The sequence below is a fragment of the Vigna radiata genome, chromosome 6 (genome assembly GCF_000741045.1).
Source record: "Vigna radiata var. radiata cultivar VC1973A chromosome 6, Vradiata_ver6, whole genome shotgun sequence".
NCBI classification, from domain to species: domain Eukaryota; kingdom Viridiplantae; phylum Streptophyta; class Magnoliopsida; order Fabales; family Fabaceae; genus Vigna; species Vigna radiata.
In genome coordinates this window covers 26,570,913-26,592,544 of record NC_028356.1, presented here as the reverse complement: position 1 = coordinate 26,592,544, position 21,632 = coordinate 26,570,913, and the positions used below count along the sequence as shown (strand labels likewise).

General features: G+C 32.8%; 2 protein-coding genes across 8 annotated transcripts; both read right to left on the bottom strand.

Annotated features, from left to right (window-relative positions):
* Positions 1 to 1,102: 1,102 nt before the first annotated feature.
* LOC106764850 lies at positions 1,103 to 8,298 on the bottom strand. 5 transcript variants are annotated; one of them, XM_022782313.1, is made up of 8 exons: positions 7,469 to 8,298; positions 6,725 to 6,760; positions 6,263 to 6,481; positions 4,304 to 4,357; positions 3,441 to 3,793; positions 2,706 to 3,368; positions 2,034 to 2,615; positions 1,103 to 1,953 (listed from the first exon to the last, which is right to left on the bottom strand). In XM_022782313.1, exons 1-8 carry the CDS (start codon positions 8,043 to 8,045, stop codon positions 1,768 to 1,770), a joined length of 2,670 nt encoding a protein of 889 aa, XP_022638034.1. In that variant the 5' UTR covers positions 8,046 to 8,298; the 3' UTR covers positions 1,103 to 1,767. The 5 variants fall into 5 exon arrangements, with proteins under 5 accessions (XP_022638034.1, XP_014504753.1, XP_014504754.1 ...); XM_022782315.1 differs by having other exon boundaries at positions 1,812 to 1,948; XM_014649267.2 differs by lacking the exon at positions 4,304 to 4,357 and having other exon boundaries at positions 3,441 to 3,802.
* A 3,749-nt stretch (positions 8,299 to 12,047) lies between these two features.
* On the bottom strand, positions 12,048 to 16,303 carry LOC106764313 (filament-like plant protein 2). 3 transcript variants are annotated; one of them, XM_022782317.1, is made up of 5 exons: positions 16,183 to 16,303; positions 15,124 to 16,103; positions 14,377 to 14,412; positions 13,899 to 14,135; positions 12,048 to 12,342 (listed from the first exon to the last, which is right to left on the bottom strand). In XM_022782317.1, exons 2-5 carry the CDS (start codon positions 16,022 to 16,024, stop codon positions 12,176 to 12,178), a joined length of 1,341 nt encoding a protein of 446 aa, XP_022638038.1. In that variant the 5' UTR covers positions 16,025 to 16,103; positions 16,183 to 16,303; the 3' UTR covers positions 12,048 to 12,175. The 3 variants fall into 3 exon arrangements, with proteins under 3 accessions (XP_022638038.1, XP_014504077.1, XP_014504078.1); XM_014648591.2 differs by having other exon boundaries at positions 15,124 to 16,303; XM_014648592.2 differs by lacking the exon at positions 14,377 to 14,412 and having other exon boundaries at positions 15,124 to 16,303.
* Between the last annotated feature and the right edge of the window lie 5,329 nt (positions 16,304 to 21,632).

Sequence of the window (21,632 nt, the reverse complement as noted above, 5' to 3'; positions counted from 1 at the left end):
CACAAAAATAGAACAAAAATTAGATATTTTATATAAGTTTTTCTTAAATAATGAATAGATTTATCGAAAATTGATGTAGGACTTTTAAATTTTTACACAAATTGACAATAACCACAATAACATTTCGTAACAAGTACCAATTAAAAAGTTAAATTATAACTATACAAAAACGATGAATGTCAAATATAAATATTAAAACCTAATCATCTTCATTATCATCTTTCCTAATCATAATGGTTATTGTTTTCATACTTATCATTGTTATCATCATCCATTGTTATCATCATCGTGGTCTTCTTCTTTATTATTCTAATCTTATTCTACTTCTTCTTCTTAATCTTCTTTTCCTTGTTAATATTCTTCTTCTATTGTTTCTCTTTCCAATTCTCCTCCTGATTATTCAAGATTACCATCAATACAATCTGTAGCATACTCACCAAATATATAATATTATCTTTTGAATAAAATCTTTGATATATTGAAAAATATATTTTATGATAATCAAATGTTATATTATTAAAACTAAACTATATAGAAAATAATGTATAAGTTATAAATAAATCACAGTTATTTTTTTAAAAAATATAACATTACCAGTAAATTATTAAATAAAAAAGTAAAGATAATATACATAATTATCATATCTATATTACACAGTAAATGTATTGCTTTATAAATTACATATTTACAAATATAATAATTTTGAAAAAATATTTTTCTTTGTTATATATAGTAAGTAGTTCAATAATTATGGGTTTTTAAAAATATACTTTACAATATATATCCCTTATATTAATTAAACTAGGGGATTTACTTTCTAATTTATTCTGAAATACATGGCTTGTTGGAGTGTTTTCGAAGAGGTACAATACAATCTGTATCATACTCACCAAATAAAGCAGTTTGCAATATATACGCTACCTTCAACTCAAAATGCTTGACAAATTCCTCTTTAATTTCTTTTACAATTTTCTTACAATTGATTAAATGGCTAGATTATCTTTCACAGCTTACTGAAAACGGGATTCGAACTCAAATTCCCATGCACACATAGCAAACTCAAACCATATTTAATCACTAGGACAACCATTGCTCGTTAGAGTTTAGATGCAACCCAAACTTCAATTCATCCTTGAAGTCATCAAAATTCTCCATCGGATAAGAGAGAACACCAAACACCACGTCAGTACATGTGAATAACATATATATCATATTCTAACGTTTCAAGAAATGAAATAAGCTGTGAAACTGGTTTTTCCAATCTGAAGGATGTCTGAACAGCAGCATTTTGCTTGATTACATCTCTTGCATGAAAACTATAAGTAACGGTGTGCCTGGGAAGAACCCAAAAGAGTGAAGAAATCAAAGCGGACAAACTGAGAAGGAGAAGGAACAGACACTTCAAACTGAATGGTCGAAGAAGGACCCAACAGAGTGGAGCCTCAACCTCACATCACTCTGTCCTTCTTCCAGCACATGCTGTTGCTCACTTTTTTTCCCCATTTCCACAGCATCTGGAATCACCACCACACCCTCTTTCTCTCTCTCTCTACACAACACCACTCAACACCAAGAATAAGAATAAGAGTGTACGAGCCTAAATCAGACTGTACTAATAATAAGTATTCACAAAAAGATCAAGCACATGTGAAATATCATATTAAAAAAAAATCTGTTCTCCAAAATCAGACAAACACATAGTACTAAAAGTTAAGAATCCCTTAAATCACAGAACCACTAACTCAATGTTATCTCTTCCATGTCCTATCAATTAGATGTCGAGCGTCTACCGCGCACATGTCTTTGTCCTCTCCTAGTCGGAGAATATTCGTCAATGCAATCATTAGCATCCTGAAGCATTTCCATCATCACATGATGTGCAACAGTACCCTCGACCACATGACGACAAGATATCAACAACTGTATCTTTTTCGCCATTCGCTTAAATCTAACCTGCATAATAATTATATCAAACAAATAAATAAACACGGTTAAGCAAAATTTAATAACATAAGCAATGAAAAATAATATACCAAGGTGTCAGGTGGTGAAGGTGGAGAGGATCTACGATGAGGTCGTCCCTCCTGTGAAACATCGGGGCGCTGTGTAGGTGCAAGAAGCGGTCTTGCGTCAGCTGGAGCAACAATAATATAGGGATGTGAAACCCTCCTAAACCACTGTATGTATCCATCGACACATTCAGAAGGGTATGATGCCCGTCTCACATTCCTAATAACGTGATCAGTGAAGTGCAACCACGCAATATCAACAGCGACTACATCTGTATGTGCAACGACAGTGGGTGGTCGTGGAATCTCCTGGTAAAACCCAAACTGCCTCATCACACGCTCAGGCAAATAACGGAAAAGAGTGTCACCAATTCGAATCCATCCAGAATACATACAGATTCCGAATGATGGATGAATGCCCCGACGTCCCTCATATGGATACCATACAACTCCACTATATGTCAGGCAATCCAACTGCGACCGAATCTCTGCAAGAGTCGAACTCTGCCGAGGACTCTGCCACCTAGTCGCACGTGGTGTGGTGTCATCATAAGAAGACACCAACCGCCTCCTTCCCATGCTAGGGAAGTGCTCGTATATCCAACTCTAAAAATGCAATTATTTGATTAAATATTTTCTTTCTTTGAACATGGAGATAAGTACATCAAAATAAATGGGCAAGGGTTATGTTTGTACCTGAAAAAGAGTCAAATATCCAGCCATTTGCTTCGTGGAAGCCAGACTCGCATCCCCAAGCTGCTCGTACAAATGGGCGAGTGCAGCAACCCCCCAGGCATATCTGCCACACGCGTGTACGTCTCTAAATAATAGTAGGTAAGACACGCGTATAGAACTGGCACTTTTATTTGCAAAAATTGTGCATCCTACTAGATGCAACAGATATGCTCTGGCAGCATAGTCCCAATGCTGCGACTGACACCTCTGAACATATATGTCTCTAAGCCAGCTGAGTCTGACTTTCGTACCACGTGCATCCTCCATCTCAGCACCAGCTGTGCCACCATCAACGCCGAGCAGGTCTACGAGGGCTGTACGAGCCTCCTCAAACTCCAACTCCTCTAAATCACATAACTGTCCCAGCACCGGGAGGTGAAGTAAAGTGGAGACATCGTCAAGAGTGATCGTCATCTCCCCTACAGGGAGATGGAAACTACTCGTCTCAAAGTGCCATCTCTCTATGAAATCGAGCAACAAGCCCTTATCAACGTAATCGTAACAGATCTGTGTGAGAGGCATCAAACAGGAATTCAACACAATGTGTTGAATTCCCTCGGCGCATGGTCCTAATTTATTAACTTTTTTACCATGCGAGATCAACTTGAGCATATCCCCTCGATCCTACACAACAATATTTAATATAAATTGTATTCGAAAAAAAAATAATAATCAAAATTTAAGTTCTACACTCACCTGGCCCTGCGAAATAGCATAAGCAACATGCTGAACATAGTGTGTCAACAATGCAGAATCACGTGGACCTCCAGGAAATCCACCGACATCCTCCTGTATGTCTGCATGCTCCTCCTCCTCCTCATCGTCCTCAGAGGCCTCAAATGTCTCCTCGTGAACATGACCCTCATAGGCCTCATATGCTTGCTCCTCAAACGCTCGATCCTCGGCTATATGGTCATCTTGAATAGGAGTTGCACGCTTCCTCCGAGCCGATACTGTAGGTTGTCTCCTACTTTCGCCTTGCGCAGAACTCTCTCCTCGAGAACTCTCTCCACAATAACTATAAGATGCTCCACGTGTTCTTGTCATTTCTAAAAAAGCTAATTTAATTAAATTTTTAACTATTTCATTAAATGAATAATAACTTTTTAAATATTCTATAAATTATTTTAATATACAATAAATTAATAATCTAGAAACTAAAACAAAATTAACAACTTCCATGGATATGGCATATCCGTGAACGGATGTGGGAGCCACATTTAATGATATATCATAGTTTTAAATTTCTATTGAAATAATTAAATAAATAATAATTGAACAACTAAATTAAAAAATGTTTTTCCACTAACAAATTAAAATAAAAACTAAATTTAAATAAATCTATATATACATTTCAAATAAAAAAATTAATAAACTAATAAAGAAAAAAAAAACAAAAAAAAAAAACACCCAAAGCCAAAACGGATGTCCCATACCCGTTTGGCCTTGAAACGGATGTGCGATATCCGTTGACAGTATGCGACATCCGTTTTGGTCTAAGTCTAAGATCTATGCATGCATTCTAAAGACTACACAACAGCACGTGGTAGACGAAGCACCTGGTAGACGAACGACAAACGATCTGCACCACACACCACCAATGCCAACCACTACTGTACCAGCGAAACACCACCGCACAATCAGCAAGAACATGCACACCACCGCACCACACCACCGCATCGCACAACCACGGAGAGCAAAGGTAGAGTTTGGAGAGTTTGGATGAGAAGTCAGCAAGAGAAAAGAGAGTCACGAAGGTGGGAGAAGAAGAGACGGATCTCAAAATTTGGGGGAGGTGGGGCTAAGAGTAGAGTAAAAGTAAAGTATGTAGGGTTGAGGGTTACTCTGCTAAATAACATTAAAAGTAAAAAAAGTAAAAAGGTTAAAAAGGTAAAGAAAAGGATATTTTTGTGATAAAAAAAGCAGAAAGTTGGAGAGGTGGAGAGAGGAAACGGGGAGGTGGAGGGAGCAACACCCTAAAAATAATGTACAACAACAGGTATCGAAATTGTGTTTTAAATTGATTGTTCTAGACTGTTGAGTTGAAATGATTATCAGTGCCAAATGCCACTTTAAACAGACTAAAGTTTTTCTATGCAAGAGAATAAGAATATGTTCTTGTTTTTTATTTTTCATTTTTAAAATTCATTTTTGGGTGCCACACCATAGAGAAAAGGATGAGGACAATCAAAAGGATCCAGGGTTTAAAAGGAGGTTAAAGAGAGTGAAGACTCTGAATTGATCATTCCAAATACTCTCCTTACGTATGTTGAAAGCTGATCGTGACCTTGTTGAGGAACATGAAGGAGGTATACATAGATTGACTTATTATCCTTTTTACTTGCATTTTACTATATTTTTGTTGTGAAGATATATGCCTACTGTTATACTAATGTTAGAAGTCTCACATTAACTAGAGACAAGACCAATTTAGCATATATATATATATATATATATATATATATATATATATATATATATATATATATATAAGTGCAAACCTTATCTTAGAAACCGATTTTGTGGAGTTAAATTAAGTTTAAAGTTCACTTCTTAATATGATATCAGAATTATGATTAGAGTCTATCCTAACGTGATTGGTTGTTTGTTGGACATATTATTCCATTCAGTGTGACCATCCATTAATGTCTAATCTCACACACTATATGTTTATATCTCGGCACGAGATGTGTTTTCTTAACAATTAACTTTGACATTCATGTACCAGCATGCCTTAAGACAAAAGGATTACCCTGATATGGTGACAGCAGCTGCAAACTAATGCACGAGTATTACCCTGGCAAGTTTTTTTGCAGTCGCTAACTCAGTTGATGTTGGTTCTAGCAGTTCCTAAGTTTCTATAGTTGATAGATATGAACTAGTAAATTTACTAGAGATTTCAAATTCAATCTATCGGGCAATCAAAAGTCACAACAATTATATAAGCAGGAACATCAATAACATGCTAAACATTCAAGGATATTAACTGTAATTTAAATTAACCAAGAATGAGTTGAGATAAAAAGAATTATTTGGGCACTAAATGAAAGAAAGAGAGAAATATCCTAACAGAGGAAGAATATACAATTAATCTTACCAAAATCTTCAAACACTAACAGAATAAGAAAAGAAAGAAATAAACAAATACTAACAGAGGAAAGAGAAATGAAATAGAGGAAGATTTATGATAAAGGAATAAAACTTTCTATTCAAATTTTACAACATGTTGGTCTCAGTTACAGTGAACTTGTATCCTTGAAACAAAGTCTCTGAGCTTTGATAATGAAAACAAAGAAGGACAAAAATTTGATTAGGACAGAAAACACTACTTAATATAAGTCAGATTTTCCAACAAATAACAGTCATCGAGCAAAGTCATTTTTCATGCCAACGTCATAATCATTCAGAAAGATATAACATGTGACTATCATAGCTAGACATACAATTCCAACAAGCTGATAATTTTAAACTAAGAACAAATCTGAATTTTCACATATAATATTGATTAGAGAACTTACTTTTCTTTACAGGGAGATTTTCTTTTTCAAATAAATCAGCAGAGGATGTAAACGTGGAAGTAGAAGCCTGAATATCAGAAGCTCGTTGTCTTTTCATCATTTCAACCCTTTGTAAATGTTCATTTTCTGCAATTTGATGCAATCCTTGTGATGTATGCCTAGCATCATTATCATCATCACCTAGGTCCACGATCCCCTTTTCCAATTTAAATTTTACCCCTGCATGTACAAAGAATATGTGTTAAAACTAAACATTATTTTGTTAACATTATATACTTCACGCAAAAGCTAGGAGAATAAAGAGTGGTAGATTTTGGAATACAAGAATAAAATAGGTTGTTGTATCAGCATTTCTTGAAAAATACAGCCTTCAGCTCTTCAAGTAATTAACAATGTTTACTATGATCAAATTCAGAGCAGATACGCGAAATCTTGATAGTACGGATAAACAAAATGAGTTACCTTCTTTGCATGCTTCTGTCTGCTCTTTCTTTTGTTCTTATTAAAAAAAAAATTATCAGGAAAAAGGAAGAAAACACAAAAAGAGATGATTAGCAGTTTTATGAGGGAACAAAATATAATAGAATACAGCCCAAGAAAACCTCAACGTTACAGTTTAAAATTATGACCCTCAAATATTATAGATGACCAGGACTCTACAACAAATCAAGCCATGAGTTGAACATCTGAGAAAGACAACGGGGACAATGTTGTGTTTGATTTGAAGATAAGAATGTAAAATACCTCAGGCTGGAAACAGGGTTAATTTGGCGCTACAAAGCTGTCTGTCTGGGGTCCAACCTCAACCTTGTGGTGAACTAATTTATGGTATTGCTACTTCAACAAGAAGATTGGATGATGTGAGGAGTGTATGTTCTTAAATTTTGTCTACCAATAGTAGCAAAACTGTGATCATTTTTTGAATATTTTAACGTAATCTGATTCAGTCTTCAATTAATCCATTTTGAGCCAGAATTGCTTGCCTTACCACACCATTTCAATTAATTTACTAAAACATGGTTCAGGCCAATAGCCATTTCCTTCTCTCAATAAGTCGTCATGGTTCAGGGTACCAAGAAATATGACTAAAGTGTATTAATCAATTCAGTGTGATCCAATTAAATATTTTTAAAGGAAATTATATAAATGTAAATCTGTATTATAGACGTAAAAGATGCAAAGAGAAGAGAATTTTCATTTACATACCTAATGCACCTACAGCGTCCTCGTTGTTCCCTTTTTTGGGAGACCGAGCATTGCCAGTATCAACAGAGCAATGAGTACTCTCTTTCAACACACGGATCTTGTCCCTTAGTTCATCCACAGAGTTGACATCATCTAGCATTATTTTCTTGAACTCCTTCAACTCACACACTTCACGTTCTAAAGCAACGTTCTTTCTCCTTAACTCCTCAATAGTATGTTTTTCAATCCAGCTATTTGTTTTCACTTCTTTCAACAACTGCTCATAATTCTCCCGGGCTCTCTTCCCCCTTTCACATTGCTCCTCTCTAAGTCTTTCTTCGTATTCAATTGCTTGGAGCCTCTCCAACTCAATCTTCTCCTGGAGTCGCTCAATTTCCCCCCTAAATTGTGCTTCCCTCTTTACCAACTCTTCCTCAATTTTATCAAAATCCTCAATTTTAAACGCAATACGCAGTACAGAAACTAGCTCGGATATGCTCATTTGACAGTATTCTTTTTTATTGGTGGGAGGAATGACCCTAGGCAAGGACCCAGGTTCGATTTTGGATCGAAATGTCATTTTGGATCGAAATGTCATATAAGAGGTGCAAAAGACGTAACCTTTTTTTTGTGGGGGAAACTATCGAAGAAAGAAGGTGGTACTACGTTGCCTCCTCTGGCGGTGCAAGGAAACTACGTACCTGGCTGTCTTTTGTTGGTGCTGGTTTTGATTAGAAGCAGAAAATCTGTGTTACGCAGCAAGGGATAAACCAGAAGATTTAGGTCGAAGTGAAAAAGGACGGGAACGACCTATTGAATAAAGACTGAACAGCAAATGAAAGATTTCAAAAATAAATTTGTAGTAGTTTAGAAAGTTGAATATATATTTTACAAAAGTTAAATATTAATTAAATAAAATTTATTTTTTGATAGGCTTCTTCTATCTTACAATAGTTATAATTTAAAAAAAAAATATTGGCATTCTCATTTATCTCTTACGTGATATGCTTCTTCCATTATAAATAAAAGAAATTCACATTCTCATTTTTTTAATACAACATTTTTTTTTCTTTTTAATAGAATATCATCATTGTAGGACATATTAGTTCGTAAAAGGATTTTTTTTATCAGTTGTTTTATTATTATATTTCAATTCAATAACTGAAGATAGAAAAATATTTATTGTTTTTTCTTTAGTTATGAACTTAAACCTAAATTTTTATATTAAATTTTTATCTTTTTTTTAAATCAAAGCATAATATTATAAATAAAAAAATGAAGAAAAAAAAATTAGACTTTGATTTTTCTAATAATTCAAACTTGATTCTTTTCTGCCTTAAAAAATTGTTTAATTTTAAAGATATACTAGTCTTTGTTCTCCAAATACCAAAAGCTTAATATTATTAAAATTAAATAACTTTTTTAATTAGAAAGGAATTAAGTTTCAATTATTATAAAAACCAAAGTCTTTGAATTAAATAATTTTTTAAATTTGAAAGTAGCAAAGCCTAATACCCTTAAAATTATATCATTTTTTAAATCATAAAAGGATGAGACTTTAGTTACTATTATAATTGAAGTTAAATACCCTTTTATGCTTCTTATTTGATAATAATCGAAGCTTAACGTAAGTTTTTGTTTTAAAATATTTTTGTTTTGTTTTTGTTTCTACCAACACATCAAACCTCGATAAAAATTAGAATCAAACAGGACTAGCATTTAGATATATCAATTAGAGAACAAGTTTTGTAAATGATATCCAGAACACTAGAATTTAGATACAAAAATCTCAAATAAATCAAAATAAATAAAATTATAAATGACATTCAAAATCAACTAGAATTTAGATAAAAAAAATCTCAAATAAAACAAAATATATCAACATATTTAAATATGTTATTAATCACATATCTAATATACAAAAAAATAAACAACATATTATAAAATTATACAACATATTATAAAATTATAGATTCTTATTAAAAATAAATTTTGAAGATAATAATATAAATTAGGGACCGTGAAACGCGACGAGCAACAATGGAGGAAGATGTAACCCTTAACACTTTTTGGAAGCTACACAATCCCACTACAATACAATTATGTGTAAGATTATATGTGTTTTCATCCATCTCACCTTCTAACTTGTATATTTGATTCAAGATTGTTTTTAGATAGATTTGTTAATTGATCATCTTTGACAATGTCATTTACCTCAATACTTTGTTTGAAAGTGTCAACAATTGCTTCATTGTGCAAGGATTCCTTGTATGTGGGACCATCAAATTATAACAAGATATTTGAGATACTTTATAATCATTCCTAGAAAATCCTTAACACTTGTGTTTCCTTGTGACTGTAGGGACCCAGATGATGTCTAATGTTTTCTCGACTCTTTTTTCTCTCTCAATGATAACTTAGTTGAGTGTTTCCTTTTTTTCATATATCATGCCCTGCATGAATCCTTCCAACAAGAATATATTCAAGTAATTGTAGATGGAGTGCACCATCAAGAGGGAAAAGTAGAAAAATAACAAGGCTTTTGTTGTTTCAAAGTTTAAACCTCTACACTTGTCAACTTGAAGAAATAAGGGAAAAATCTTCTCGGATGTATCAATTAGAGAACAAGTTTTGCTTCATCTTTTAATTCAGTGGTATTATCTTTCAAGCTCGTCTCATTAATATTGTGCATATAAATGAGATGGCATGTGGAGAACAAAAATAAAAAATGAAGAGGATGTAGAAAAAGATGAAGATGGATTGAAATGGACAATTGAGAATGTAAACTGCATGAACATAAGTTGTGAGACACTAAATTTCCAAGGATAAAAGTTGTCATTTCTTGCTTTTCATAAGATTATCTAGCTTTTGTCTTTAGGGTTTTCTTTTTTCTTGGACTTCTTTAAGTGGTTGGTTGGTGTGCATATTTTCATTTGAATGCTAATTTTCACAAACTTGGACTTGAGGGTTTGAGCACTCTTGAACTTTAGCTTGAGAGTTGAGTGCACCCCACATTGAAATTATGTTCCGTCAAACACTTTGAGGGCTTATTTCCTTTGTTTTTTTTATAACTTTAACTTGTTTTCCTAGTTGTTCGTTTTATACTTTTATAGTTTTGTAGGTGGCATGGTAAGTTCATCTAACACTTCCATACCCAAAATTGGAGAGGCCTTGATGTCAAATCAATCATGAGTCAACCTTAGTGGAGCTCCTCAAAGAGATGAAAATCTCAATGAGAGAAAATGAGAAATATTTAAGGGAACCCATCCTTACAGAAATCATATTTATACTTTAAATTTTTAATATTAAAATAATCGAGTCTCATTATTCAAAACACAGTATCAATTCTAAGATATGATTTTCTAGGCTTTTACATCACTTATTTTCATCTTTTGTTTCATTTTTTTAGCTTATATGTCTTATGTTTATTTCACCCGTGCAAGGAAAAGACACGATAACAATTGTTTTCAACATAATGTTTCAGTTCTATAACCAAAGCATATTAAGTCGAAATAAAAAAAAAAGGTTCTTCACTTTGGTTGAGTCAAAGCAAAAAGGTTAGCATTTTCTTTACTTCAAAAAAATTGAAGCACTAAACCACAAATAAAAAATAAAAAATATAACTTATATCGAACACAAGGAATAAGTTGTTAAATATAACTTATATCGAATTTGTCAATTAAGTTGCAGTAAATGGAATTAAAACATATTCAAGGTATAGTTTAACTTCAATAAATTGATTAACACATGAGTGAACTCCTTATTTGTGTGACAACCAACTTGTTAAAACATTAATAATGTTAACTTAAATGTTTCACTTTAACATTATTTTTCATTCATATAATTATATGGTGGTAACACAAAGTTTTTGAAATAATAAAAACAAAAGTATGTGATCTAACTATGTAAGTTGCATAAATAGATTTTTTTTTTTACATAATATTTTGATTCCCCACAAATATATAAAAATAAATTAATATGTTATGATTGAATATGAGAATAAAAAATAAATTTACATAATATAATAATTATGGATTATCACTTTTCAAATTGATACATCTATCTATATTATACTAGTTATTGAACTAGTTCACCAAGTCATGTTTCATATGAAAAATGAACAGGCTAATGTTTCAATTAATAAAAATACTGTGATTAGGCAAAGAATATTATTTCAGATCGTGATCCATATTTTTGAGCAAATTTGGGCAGGAACTATTTTGTCTGGAGCTTTTCCTTATGGTTTGGTTCTTCACACCATGGTTAGCTCTTGTTTTTTAATTTTCTTTTTTAAAATTCTGCCACATCATAGAGAAAAGGATGAGGACAATCAAAAGAGAGTGAAGATGGTGAATTGATCATTCCAAATACTCTCCTTACGTGTGTTGAAAGCTGATCTTGACCTTGTTGAGGAACATGAGGGAGGTATACATAGTTTGACTTTATCTTATTATCCATTTTACTTGTATTTTACTATCTTTTTTGTCGTGAAGATCGTATGCTTACTGCCATTGTATATTAACTTTAACATGTATGAGTATGCCTACAATATAATCAAATCCTAATAGAGGAAAAAGAAGTGAAATAGTGGGAGATTTAGGATAATGCAATAATTTTTTTACTAAAATTTTACAACATGTTGGTCTGAAATAAACTGAACTTATATCCTTGCAACAAAGTCTAAAATCTGAACTTTGAAGATGAAAACAAAAAAGAATAACAATTTGATTAGGAGAGAAAACTCTGCTTCTTTCTCACATATACCCTTAGTTTTGAACCGTGCTTCAGTTCATGGGCTAGAGGCTCATTGGGCCCACTTACTCTTTGGGCCCTATAAGCCCGATAACCTTTTCTTTTCTTTTCTGCAGGACTTTGAATATCTTTGCCCATGACACCTGTGCCAACAAAAACAAGAGATCAATAGAACTAAAAACGAAGCATTAAAAATAATGTACAACAACAGGTATCGAAATTGTGTTTTAAATTGATTGTTCTAGACTGGTGAGTTGAAATGATTATCAGTGCCAAATGCCACTTTAAACAGACTAAGGTTTTCTATACAAGAGAATAAGAATATGTTCTTGTTTTTTATTTTTCATTTTTAAAATTCATTTTTGGGTGCCACACCATAGAGAAAGGGATGAGGACAATCAAAAGGATTCAGGGTTTAAAAGGAGGTTAAAGAGAGTGAAGATTGTGAATTGATCATTCCAAATACTCCCCCTACGTGTGTTGAAAGCTGATCATGACCTTATTGAGGAACATGAAGGAGGTATACATAGATTGACTTTATCTTATTATCTTTTTACTTGTATTTTACTATATTTTTGTTCTGAAGATATATACCTCTCACACATCAATTATATATATATATATATATATATATATATATATATATATATATATATATATATATATATATATATATATATATATATAAACCTCACCTTATAAGTTGATTTTGTGGAATTAAGTTAGGTTTAAAGTTCAGTTTTTAACATATATCAGAATCATAATTAGAGTCTATCATAATGAGATTGGTTGTTTGTTGAACATATTGTTTCATTCACTGTTACCATTCATTAATGTCTAATTTCACACTCTATATGTTTATATCTCGGTGTGAGAGATGTGTTTTCTTAACCATTAACTTTGACATTAACCAGTATGCCTTAAGACAAAAGGATTAACCTGATATGGTGACAGCAGCTGCAAAACTAATGCATAGGTATTACCTTGGAGAGTTTTTTGCGGTCGCTAACTCAGTTTATGTTAGTTCTAGCAGTTTCTATAGTTGATAGATATGAACTAGTAAATTTACAAGAGAATTCAAATTCAATCTATCGGGCAATCCAAAGTCACAACAATTTTATAAGCAAGAACATAAATAACATGCCAAACATTCAAGAATATTAACTGTAATTTAAATCAAGAATGTGTATAGATAAAAAGAATTATTTTGGCACTAAATGAAAGAAAGAGAAAAATATCTTAACAGAGGAAGAATATACAATTAATATTACCGAAATCTTCAAACACTAACAGAGTAAGAAAAGAAAGAAATAAACAAATCCTAGTAGAGGAAAAAGAAGTGAAATAGAGGAAGATATATGATAAAGGAATAAAATTTTCTATTCGAAATTTTACAACATGTTGGTCTGAGTTACACTGAACTTGTATCCTTGAAACAAATGTCTCAAATCTGAGCTTTGAAGAAGAAAACAAAGAGGGATAAAAATTTGATTAGGAGAGAAAACTCTACTTCAAATAAATCAGATTTTCCAACAAATAACAGTCAACGAGCAAAGTCATTTTTCGTGCCAACGTCATAATCATTCAGAAAGATATAAAGTGTGACTACCATAGCTAGACATACAATTCCAACGAGCTGATATTTTTAAACTAAGAACAAATCTAAATTTTCACATATAATATTGATTAGAGAACTTACTTTTCTTTACAGGGAGATTTTCTTTTTCAAATAAATCAGCAGAGGATGTAAACGTGGAAGTAGAAGCCTGAATATCAGAAGCTCGTTGTCTTTTGATCATTTCAACCCTTTGTAAATGTTTTTCTGCAATTTTTTGAGAAATAATTTGCTCTTCACGCAATCCTTGTGATGTACACCTAGCATCATTATCATCATCACCTAGGTCCACGATCACCTTTTCCAATTTAAATTTTACCCCTGCATGTACAAAGAATGTGTTAAAACTAAACATTATTCTGTTAACATTATATACTTCAGGCAAAAGCTAGGAGAATAAAGAGTAGTAGATTTTGGAATACATGTACAGAATTGGTTGCTGTATCAGCATTTCTTGAAAAATACAGCCTTCCGCTCTTCAAGTAATTAACAACGTTTACTATGATCAAATTCAGAGCAGATACGCGTAATCTTGATTGTATGGATAAACAAAATGAGTTACCTTCTTTGCATGCTTCTGTCTGCTCTTTCTTTTGTTCTTATTGAAAAAATAAATTATCAGGAAAAACGAAGAAAACACAAAAAAGAGATGATTAGCAGTTTTCTGAGGGAACAAAATATAACAGAACATAAAGAGCAAGAAAACCTCAACGTTACAGTTTAAAATTATGACCTTCAAATATTATAGAAGACCAGGACTCTACAACAAATTAAGCCATGAGTTGAACATCTGAGAAAGACAACGGGAACAATGCTGTGTTTGATTTGAAGATAAGAACGTAAAATACCTCAGGCTAGAAACAGGGTTAATTTGGCGCTACAAAGCTGTCTGTGTGGAGTCCAACCTCAACCTTGTGGTGAACTAATTTATAATATTGCTACTTCAACAAGAAGATTGGATGATGTGAAGAGTGTATGTTCTTAAATTTTGTCTACTAATAGTTGCAAACTGTGATCATTTTTTGAATATTTTAACGTAATCTGATTCAGTCTTAAATTAATCCAGTTTGAGCAAGAATTGCTTGGCTTACCACACCATTTCAATTAATTTACTAAAACATGGTTCCGGCCAATAGCCATTTCCTTCTCTCAANAAGTCGTCATGGTTCAGGGTACCAAGAAATATGACTAAAGTGTATTAATCAATTCAGTGTGATCCAATTAAATATTTTTAAAGGAAATTATATAAATGTTAATCTGTATTATAGACGTAAAAGATGCAAAGAGAAGAGAATTTTCATTTACATACCTAATGCACCTACAGCATCCTCCTTGTTCCCTTTTTTGGGAGACTGAGCATTGCCAGTATCAACAGAGCAATGAGTACTCTCTTCCACCTTCGCATAACTGACACGTAGTTTATTATATCTCTTCTCCAAAGATTCAAAAACTGTCTTAAGTTCGTGCTTCTCGTCTTTCAGTTTAGCATTTTCATTCATCAACCCCTCTATGACAGTCAAATTCTTCTTAACTGCTTCCTTCAATTCAATATTCTTCATGTTAAGGACATCAAGAGCATTCTTATCCCCAACCTTCTCGTCTGCCAGTTTAGCATTTTCATTCCTCAACCCCTCTATGAGAGTCAAATTCTTCTTAACTGCTTCCTCCAATTCAATGTTCTTCATGTTAAGGACATCAAGAGCATTCTTGTCCCCAACCTTCTCCTCTTTCAACACACGGATCTTGTCCCTTAGTTCATCCGCAGAGTTGACATCATCTAGCATTATTTTCTTAAACTCCTTCAACTCACACACTTCACGTTCTAAAGCAACGTTCTTTCTCCTTAACTCTTCAATAGCATGTTTTTCGATCCAGCTATTTGTTTTCACTTCTTTCAACAACTGCTCATAATTCTCCTGGGCTCTCTTCCCCCTTTCACATTGCTCCTCTCTGATTTTCAGTCTTTCTTCAAATTCAATTCCTTGGAGCCTCTCCAGCTCAATCTTCTCCTGGAGTCGCCCAATTTCCGCCCTAAGTTTCGCTTCCCTCTGTACCAACTCTTGCTCAATTTTATCAAAATCCTCAATTTTAAACGCAATACGCAGCACCGAAACTAGCTCGGATATGCTCATTTCACAGTATTCTTTTTTATCGGTGGTAGGAATGAACATAGGCAAAGACCCAGGTTCGGTTTTGGGATGGAAAGCCATAAAAGGTCCAAAAAGACGCAACCTTTCTTTGTGGGGGAAATTAAGAAAGGAAGAAAAAGGTGCTAATACGTTGCCTCCTCTGGAATTGGAGTTGCAGAAGGAGAGTTTGTTTTAACATAAGAGAATGAAAAATAAAGGAAGTGTCATTTGAAACGTACCTGGCTGTCTTTTGTTGCAGAAAATATGTGTTACACAGCAAGGGATAAACCAGATGAAGGTGGAAGTGAAAAAGGGCGGGAACCAAGTATTGAACAAAGACTGATTGCAAAGAAAGATTTCAAGAATAAATTTGTAGTAGTTTAGAAAGTTGAATATATATTTCACAAAAATTAAATATTAATTTAATACATTTTATTTTTTTGACTGGCTTATTTTTTTGACTGGTTATAATTTAAAGAAAAAAGAAAAGTAGTGACATTCTCATTTATTTCTTACGTAACATGCTTCTTTTGTTATAAATAAAAGAATCATTGACATTCTCATTTTTTTAATAAACCATTTTTTTCTTCTTAAGTTATTCCCAAATTAATTATTGTATGTGAAAAATAATATATATATATATATATATATATATATATATATATATATATATATATGTGTGTGTGTGTAGAAAAAATAATATACTATCAGTAGGACACTTTAGTTCGTAAAAAGATATTTTATCGCTTTTTCTGAATATTATATTTCAATTCAATATTCATATAAGATAAAGAAATGAGATAAAAATGAATTATTCTTTTTATTTCAATTATGAACTAAAACTTAAATTTTTATATTAGGCTTCCATTCTTTCATTATCAAAGTACAAAATTGTAACGCCCCGGCAACTTATAGTGACTGTTGACTGTCTCCACACATCACCACGAGACTTTCCAGTGTGCTTTGTCCTCACTTGCACACTTTCCGAGATTATAATCTCATTATTTAGATCAATAAATGTTTTATTATTTTGGTTTATTATTAAATGTTATTTATTTATTTATTTATTTATTTTGATTTATTATTGGAGTAGAACTCATGTGGTGTTTATGTTGATTAATTTGGAAATTTGATTCTAATGTTTGATTAAAATAATACATGATGTATTATTTTGGATTGTTATTGAATTTTATTTTGTTATTGTTTGTTATTTATTGTTTGAGTGGGATCTATTGAGCAAAATGTATTTTTGATTGAGCATCTAGATAATGATGAAATGAATGAGGTAGGTAGAGAATGAAAGTAGTTGCTTGTTTAGAAATATGATAAACTTTGACTGATGATTGGAATGAGTGAGTGTTGAAAGTGAAATGAGTGAGTGTTGGAGATTGTACCTGAACGAGTGGTTGATCGATGAGCATAAGAGTGAGGGATAGGTCCGCTTTCTGTACCTAGTAAAGCCTGAGACTATCGACCGGTCGAGATAGCAACTTCCTTTAGCCTTGTGTGCGAAAAGGAAGCGCTCGGGTATTGAGCCCTCCTTGTGTGGGGGTGATGGTGTTTGCCTTGTCGTGGTGTGACAGGAAACATGTTCCTTAGCCAGGTAGGCGGGACTACTCGAGCAGACCTGTAGGAGGGGCTACAGGGGACTTGTGGGGAGGCCACAAGTTTGAGGTAGGGTACAAAAGTGTGACTGATTCTTTTCACTATGGAGTTATGGTATTGTGGAGGCTCATGGTGAGATTCATGATGAATGGTTCGTGATGAGGTTAGTTTTAATGGAGATACATGTAATGGTGATTCATGATGACGATGTGATAAATAATGATGAAGTGGAGGGTATAGTCACATTATAGTTAATGAGGATATTGATTTTGTTCATAGTATAGAAACAATTATCTGAGTATGGGTAACATTGTAGATGATGGTATTATTATTAAGTTATGCTTACTTATCTTGTACATTTTCTTATTGTTATTGGTTGTGTTATGGTAGCTTACCCATATTTGTTTGTGTTTGTGGTTGTGTATGTCTTGCGATGAACGTATAACTTTTGGTTATACGAGAGCAGATGTTACAGATACTTCAGATGCATGATAGAGATGCGAGAGTGAGAAAAGGACTTATGTTAATTAAAGTTTCTGTGCTATAAATGTTAGAGACAATGTAATCGGGTTTATTTTATTTTGTTTCTATTTTTACTAATTTCNATATTTCATAAGTGGATTTCTGCGATGATATTATGATTTTAAAAATTTTAAATTTTCCCTAATAATCGAGACATCCCAAAAATCGGGATGTTACAAAAATTATAAATAAATAATAAAAATAAATGTTAGAAATAAATAATGAAAAAAAAATTGAATAAACTTTTAATTTTTTTAATAACTCAAGTTTAATTCCTTTCTAACTTAAAAAATTACTTAATTTTAAAGGGATATTACACTTCAGTAATAGCAAAAGCGTAGTATTATTAAAATTAAAAAACTTTTTTAATCAGAAAAAATTAGGTTTCAATTATTATGAAAACCAAAGTCATTAAACTAATTAATTTTTAAATTAGAAAAGGATTAGGTTTCAGTTAGTAAAACCTAATACTTTTAAAATTATATTATTTTTTAAATTATGAAAGAATTAAACTTCAGTTATTATCATAATCAAAGTTAAATACTTTCTTATGCTTCGTAAAAAGATAATTTATCGCTTTTTCTGAATATTATATTTCAATTCAATATTCATATAAGATAAAGAAATGAGATAAAAAGGAATTATTTTTGTATTTCAATTATGAACTAAAACTTAAATTTTTATATTAGGCTTCCATTCTTTCGTAATCAAAGTACAAAATTATAAATAAATACTAAAAAAAATTATAAATAAATAATGAAAAAAAAGTTGAATAGACTTTTAATTTTTTGAATAACTCATTCCTTTCTAACTTAAAAAATTACTTACTTTTAAAGGGATATTACACTTCAGTAATAGCAGAAGCGTAGTATTATTAAAATTAAAAAACTTTTTCAATCAGAAAAAATTAAGTTTCAATTATTATGAAAACCAAAGTCATTAAATTAATTAAATTTTTAAATTAGAAAAGGATTAAGTTTCGGTTAGCAAAGCCTAATACTTTTAAAATTATATTATTTTTTAAATCATGAAAGGATTAAACTTCAATTATTACCATAATTGAAGTCAAATACCTTCTTATGTTTCTTATTTGATAATAATCGAAGCTTAATGTAGGTTTTTGTTTTTAAATATTTTTGTTTTATTTTTTTTTTCTACCTACACATTAAACCTGGACAAAATTAGAATTAGACAAAATTAGTACATTATATAAATGATATCCAGAATTAGCTTTATATAAATGATAAAATTGGAAATATCTAACAAAAATAAAGACGTCTAAATGGTTTAAATTTTTATATTATTATCTTCAAAATTTATTTTTAATAAAAGCCTATAATTTTATAATATATTATTTATTTTTTGTATCTTAGATATAAGATTAATTATATGTTTAAATATATTGATATATTTTATTTTATTTGAGATTTTATACTTAAATTCTAGCTAATTCTGGTATCATTTATATAAGGTTTAAACCATTTAGGCGTTTCTATTTTTGTTAGGTATTCCCAATTTGGTTCCCTTCTTTTAAAATTTCCCAATTGAGTCCTTATAAGTGCTAATTTGAAACAATTTAGCCCCCGTTAAAAATCGTTAACGGTGTTAAAATTGTACACAAGTGGTGGGATGACGTGTCTAGTTACTTAAACGTGGCATATTTAGAAGTGAAACGTGGCAAAATTCTCGATTCCTGCTATGTGACAGCCACCATGCACCCCTGGCCACCATCAATGCCTTTCTAGGCCACCGTAGAACCGTCGTTCCTCACGCAACACAACAGCACCATCGTGAAGCATCTTCCCGAAGGCGCAACCCAAATCACCACTGCGAGTTCATCTTCTTCCTCAGACCAACCCCAAAACAGAAACGTTTGCATCTATCTCTGAATTTTTTCGCTTCGAGTTCAATGTACGAACATTAACAATATTTTTCATTCTACAACAACCGAACAAAAATAACCAAATCCAAAACAGAACCTATACCATCCTCATCGTCATTATCTTCATCTTCATCATAATCCCCCATCAGTGGTTGGGCTAGAGGCGTTGGGTTCAACCTTCCTCAACTGAATCCCATGCTTGTGAGTCTCATCATCTTCATAGGCATAGGCAAACCCTCCATGCCGGGTAAGATTCATACCCGCTAGTTCATCCTCCGACGAAATCCTCAAAAGCTTCAATTTTTTAAGCCCCCAGAAGAGTGGCCCCATCGTCGCACTAACCCATCCAACAATCACCAAAATTTGAATTACGTGCGCCCCCAACAAATTCCACCCACCACCCATAAACAAAATTTGAATTTGTCCCTTGCATTCTTCAGATTGCCACATTATCCCATGTTAACCATAAGAACTTTACCAATCTTATTGGGTACTGTGATGAAGAAGAAAAAGGAAAAATGGGATTTACCAATGCCGCCACCATAACCAGCCATCAAGGTCGCGCAACAACCACCGTAGCGCCTCAACCATGGTGGTCGCTCCTCCATCAATACACATCACCATATTCCTCGTGCAAGCAAGTCGCGACTCTCCCTTTGCATCTCCACAGAAATCGTGCCACCACCACAGTCTCGCCTCGACCACATCGCACTGCCACCTTCTCCTTCGTCTTCATCAACCCAAAACCTCATTCGAATCCAGATTCACCTGCAAAATCAAAAGGCTAGACAACCCAGTTCGTCGTCTCTGACGTTGTGTCATCATCCTCAACAAGCCAACACACCATCATTCATCTCCTCCAAGCCGAATCCAAACAGCGAACCCCTATCTTCTTCCTCGCGTACCTTCATCGCAAATCGCTCACCAACATCAGACCACCATTGAGCCGCCGTGAAACACCACCTGCAATTTGAAACCAGAAAGGGCCAAAAAACCAAGTTCAATCGCACCACCAGGTTCTCACAAGATTCCAGTCTTCATCACAAAAAATCCCTTCACGGCGCAGAAGCACAAGCCTTTCTCCTCTCTGAACATCAGAAAGCCCTAATTGGGTGAAAAAGAGGGCTGCCACATGGCGACATGTCATTGGACGCGACCTCTATTGTCAAAGCTGGTCAATAGCGGCATGCCACGTTTCATCTCCAAAAAGGCCATGTTTAAATAATTTAACATATCATCCAACCACTTGTGCACAATTTTAACACCGTTAACGATTTTTAACGGCAGGGGCTAAATTGTTTCAAATTAACACTTATAAGGACTCAATTGGGAAACTTTAAAAGAAGGGGATCAAATTGGGAATACCTAACAAAAATAGGGACGCCTAAATGATTTAAACCTAATACAAATTAGGGAGTGTAAAATGCGAGCAACAATGGAGGAGGATTTAACCATTGAACCTTTTGGGAAAGATACACAATCCCATTACAACGCAACTATGTGTAGGTTTATCCCTCTTTGTCTATCTCACCCTCTGACTTCTATATTTGATTCAAGATTGTTTTTAGATAGGTTTGTTAATTCATCATCTTTGACAATGTCATTTACCTCAATACTTTGTTTAAAAGTGTCAACAATTGTTTTATTGTGCAAAGTGTTGAGTTATTGGGCTCCCTTCCT

Coding starts and splice junctions, on each gene's coding strand:
- LOC106764850 (XM_022782313.1), bottom strand. CDS start 8,045: ATGACATTTCGATCCAAAATGACATTTCGATCCAAAATCGAACCTGGG. Junction 6,761..7,468: donor GGACGCTGTAGGTGCATTAG/GTATGTAAATGA, acceptor TTTTTTAATAAG/AACAAAAGAAAGAGCAGACA. Junction 4,358..6,262: donor AAATCTCCCTGTAAAGAAAA/GTAAGTTCTCTA, acceptor TCGCTGGTACAG/TAGTGGTTGGCATTGGTGGT.
- LOC106764313 (XM_014648591.2), bottom strand. CDS start 16,024: ATGGCTTTCCATCCCAAAACCGAACCTGGGTCTTTGCCTATGTTCATT. Junction 14,413..15,123: donor GGATGCTGTAGGTGCATTAG/GTATGTAAATGA, acceptor TTTTTCAATAAG/AACAAAAGAAAGAGCAGACA. Junction 12,343..13,898: donor AAATCTCCCTGTAAAGAAAA/GTAAGTTCTCTA, acceptor TTGTTGGCACAG/GTGTCATGGGCAAAGATATT.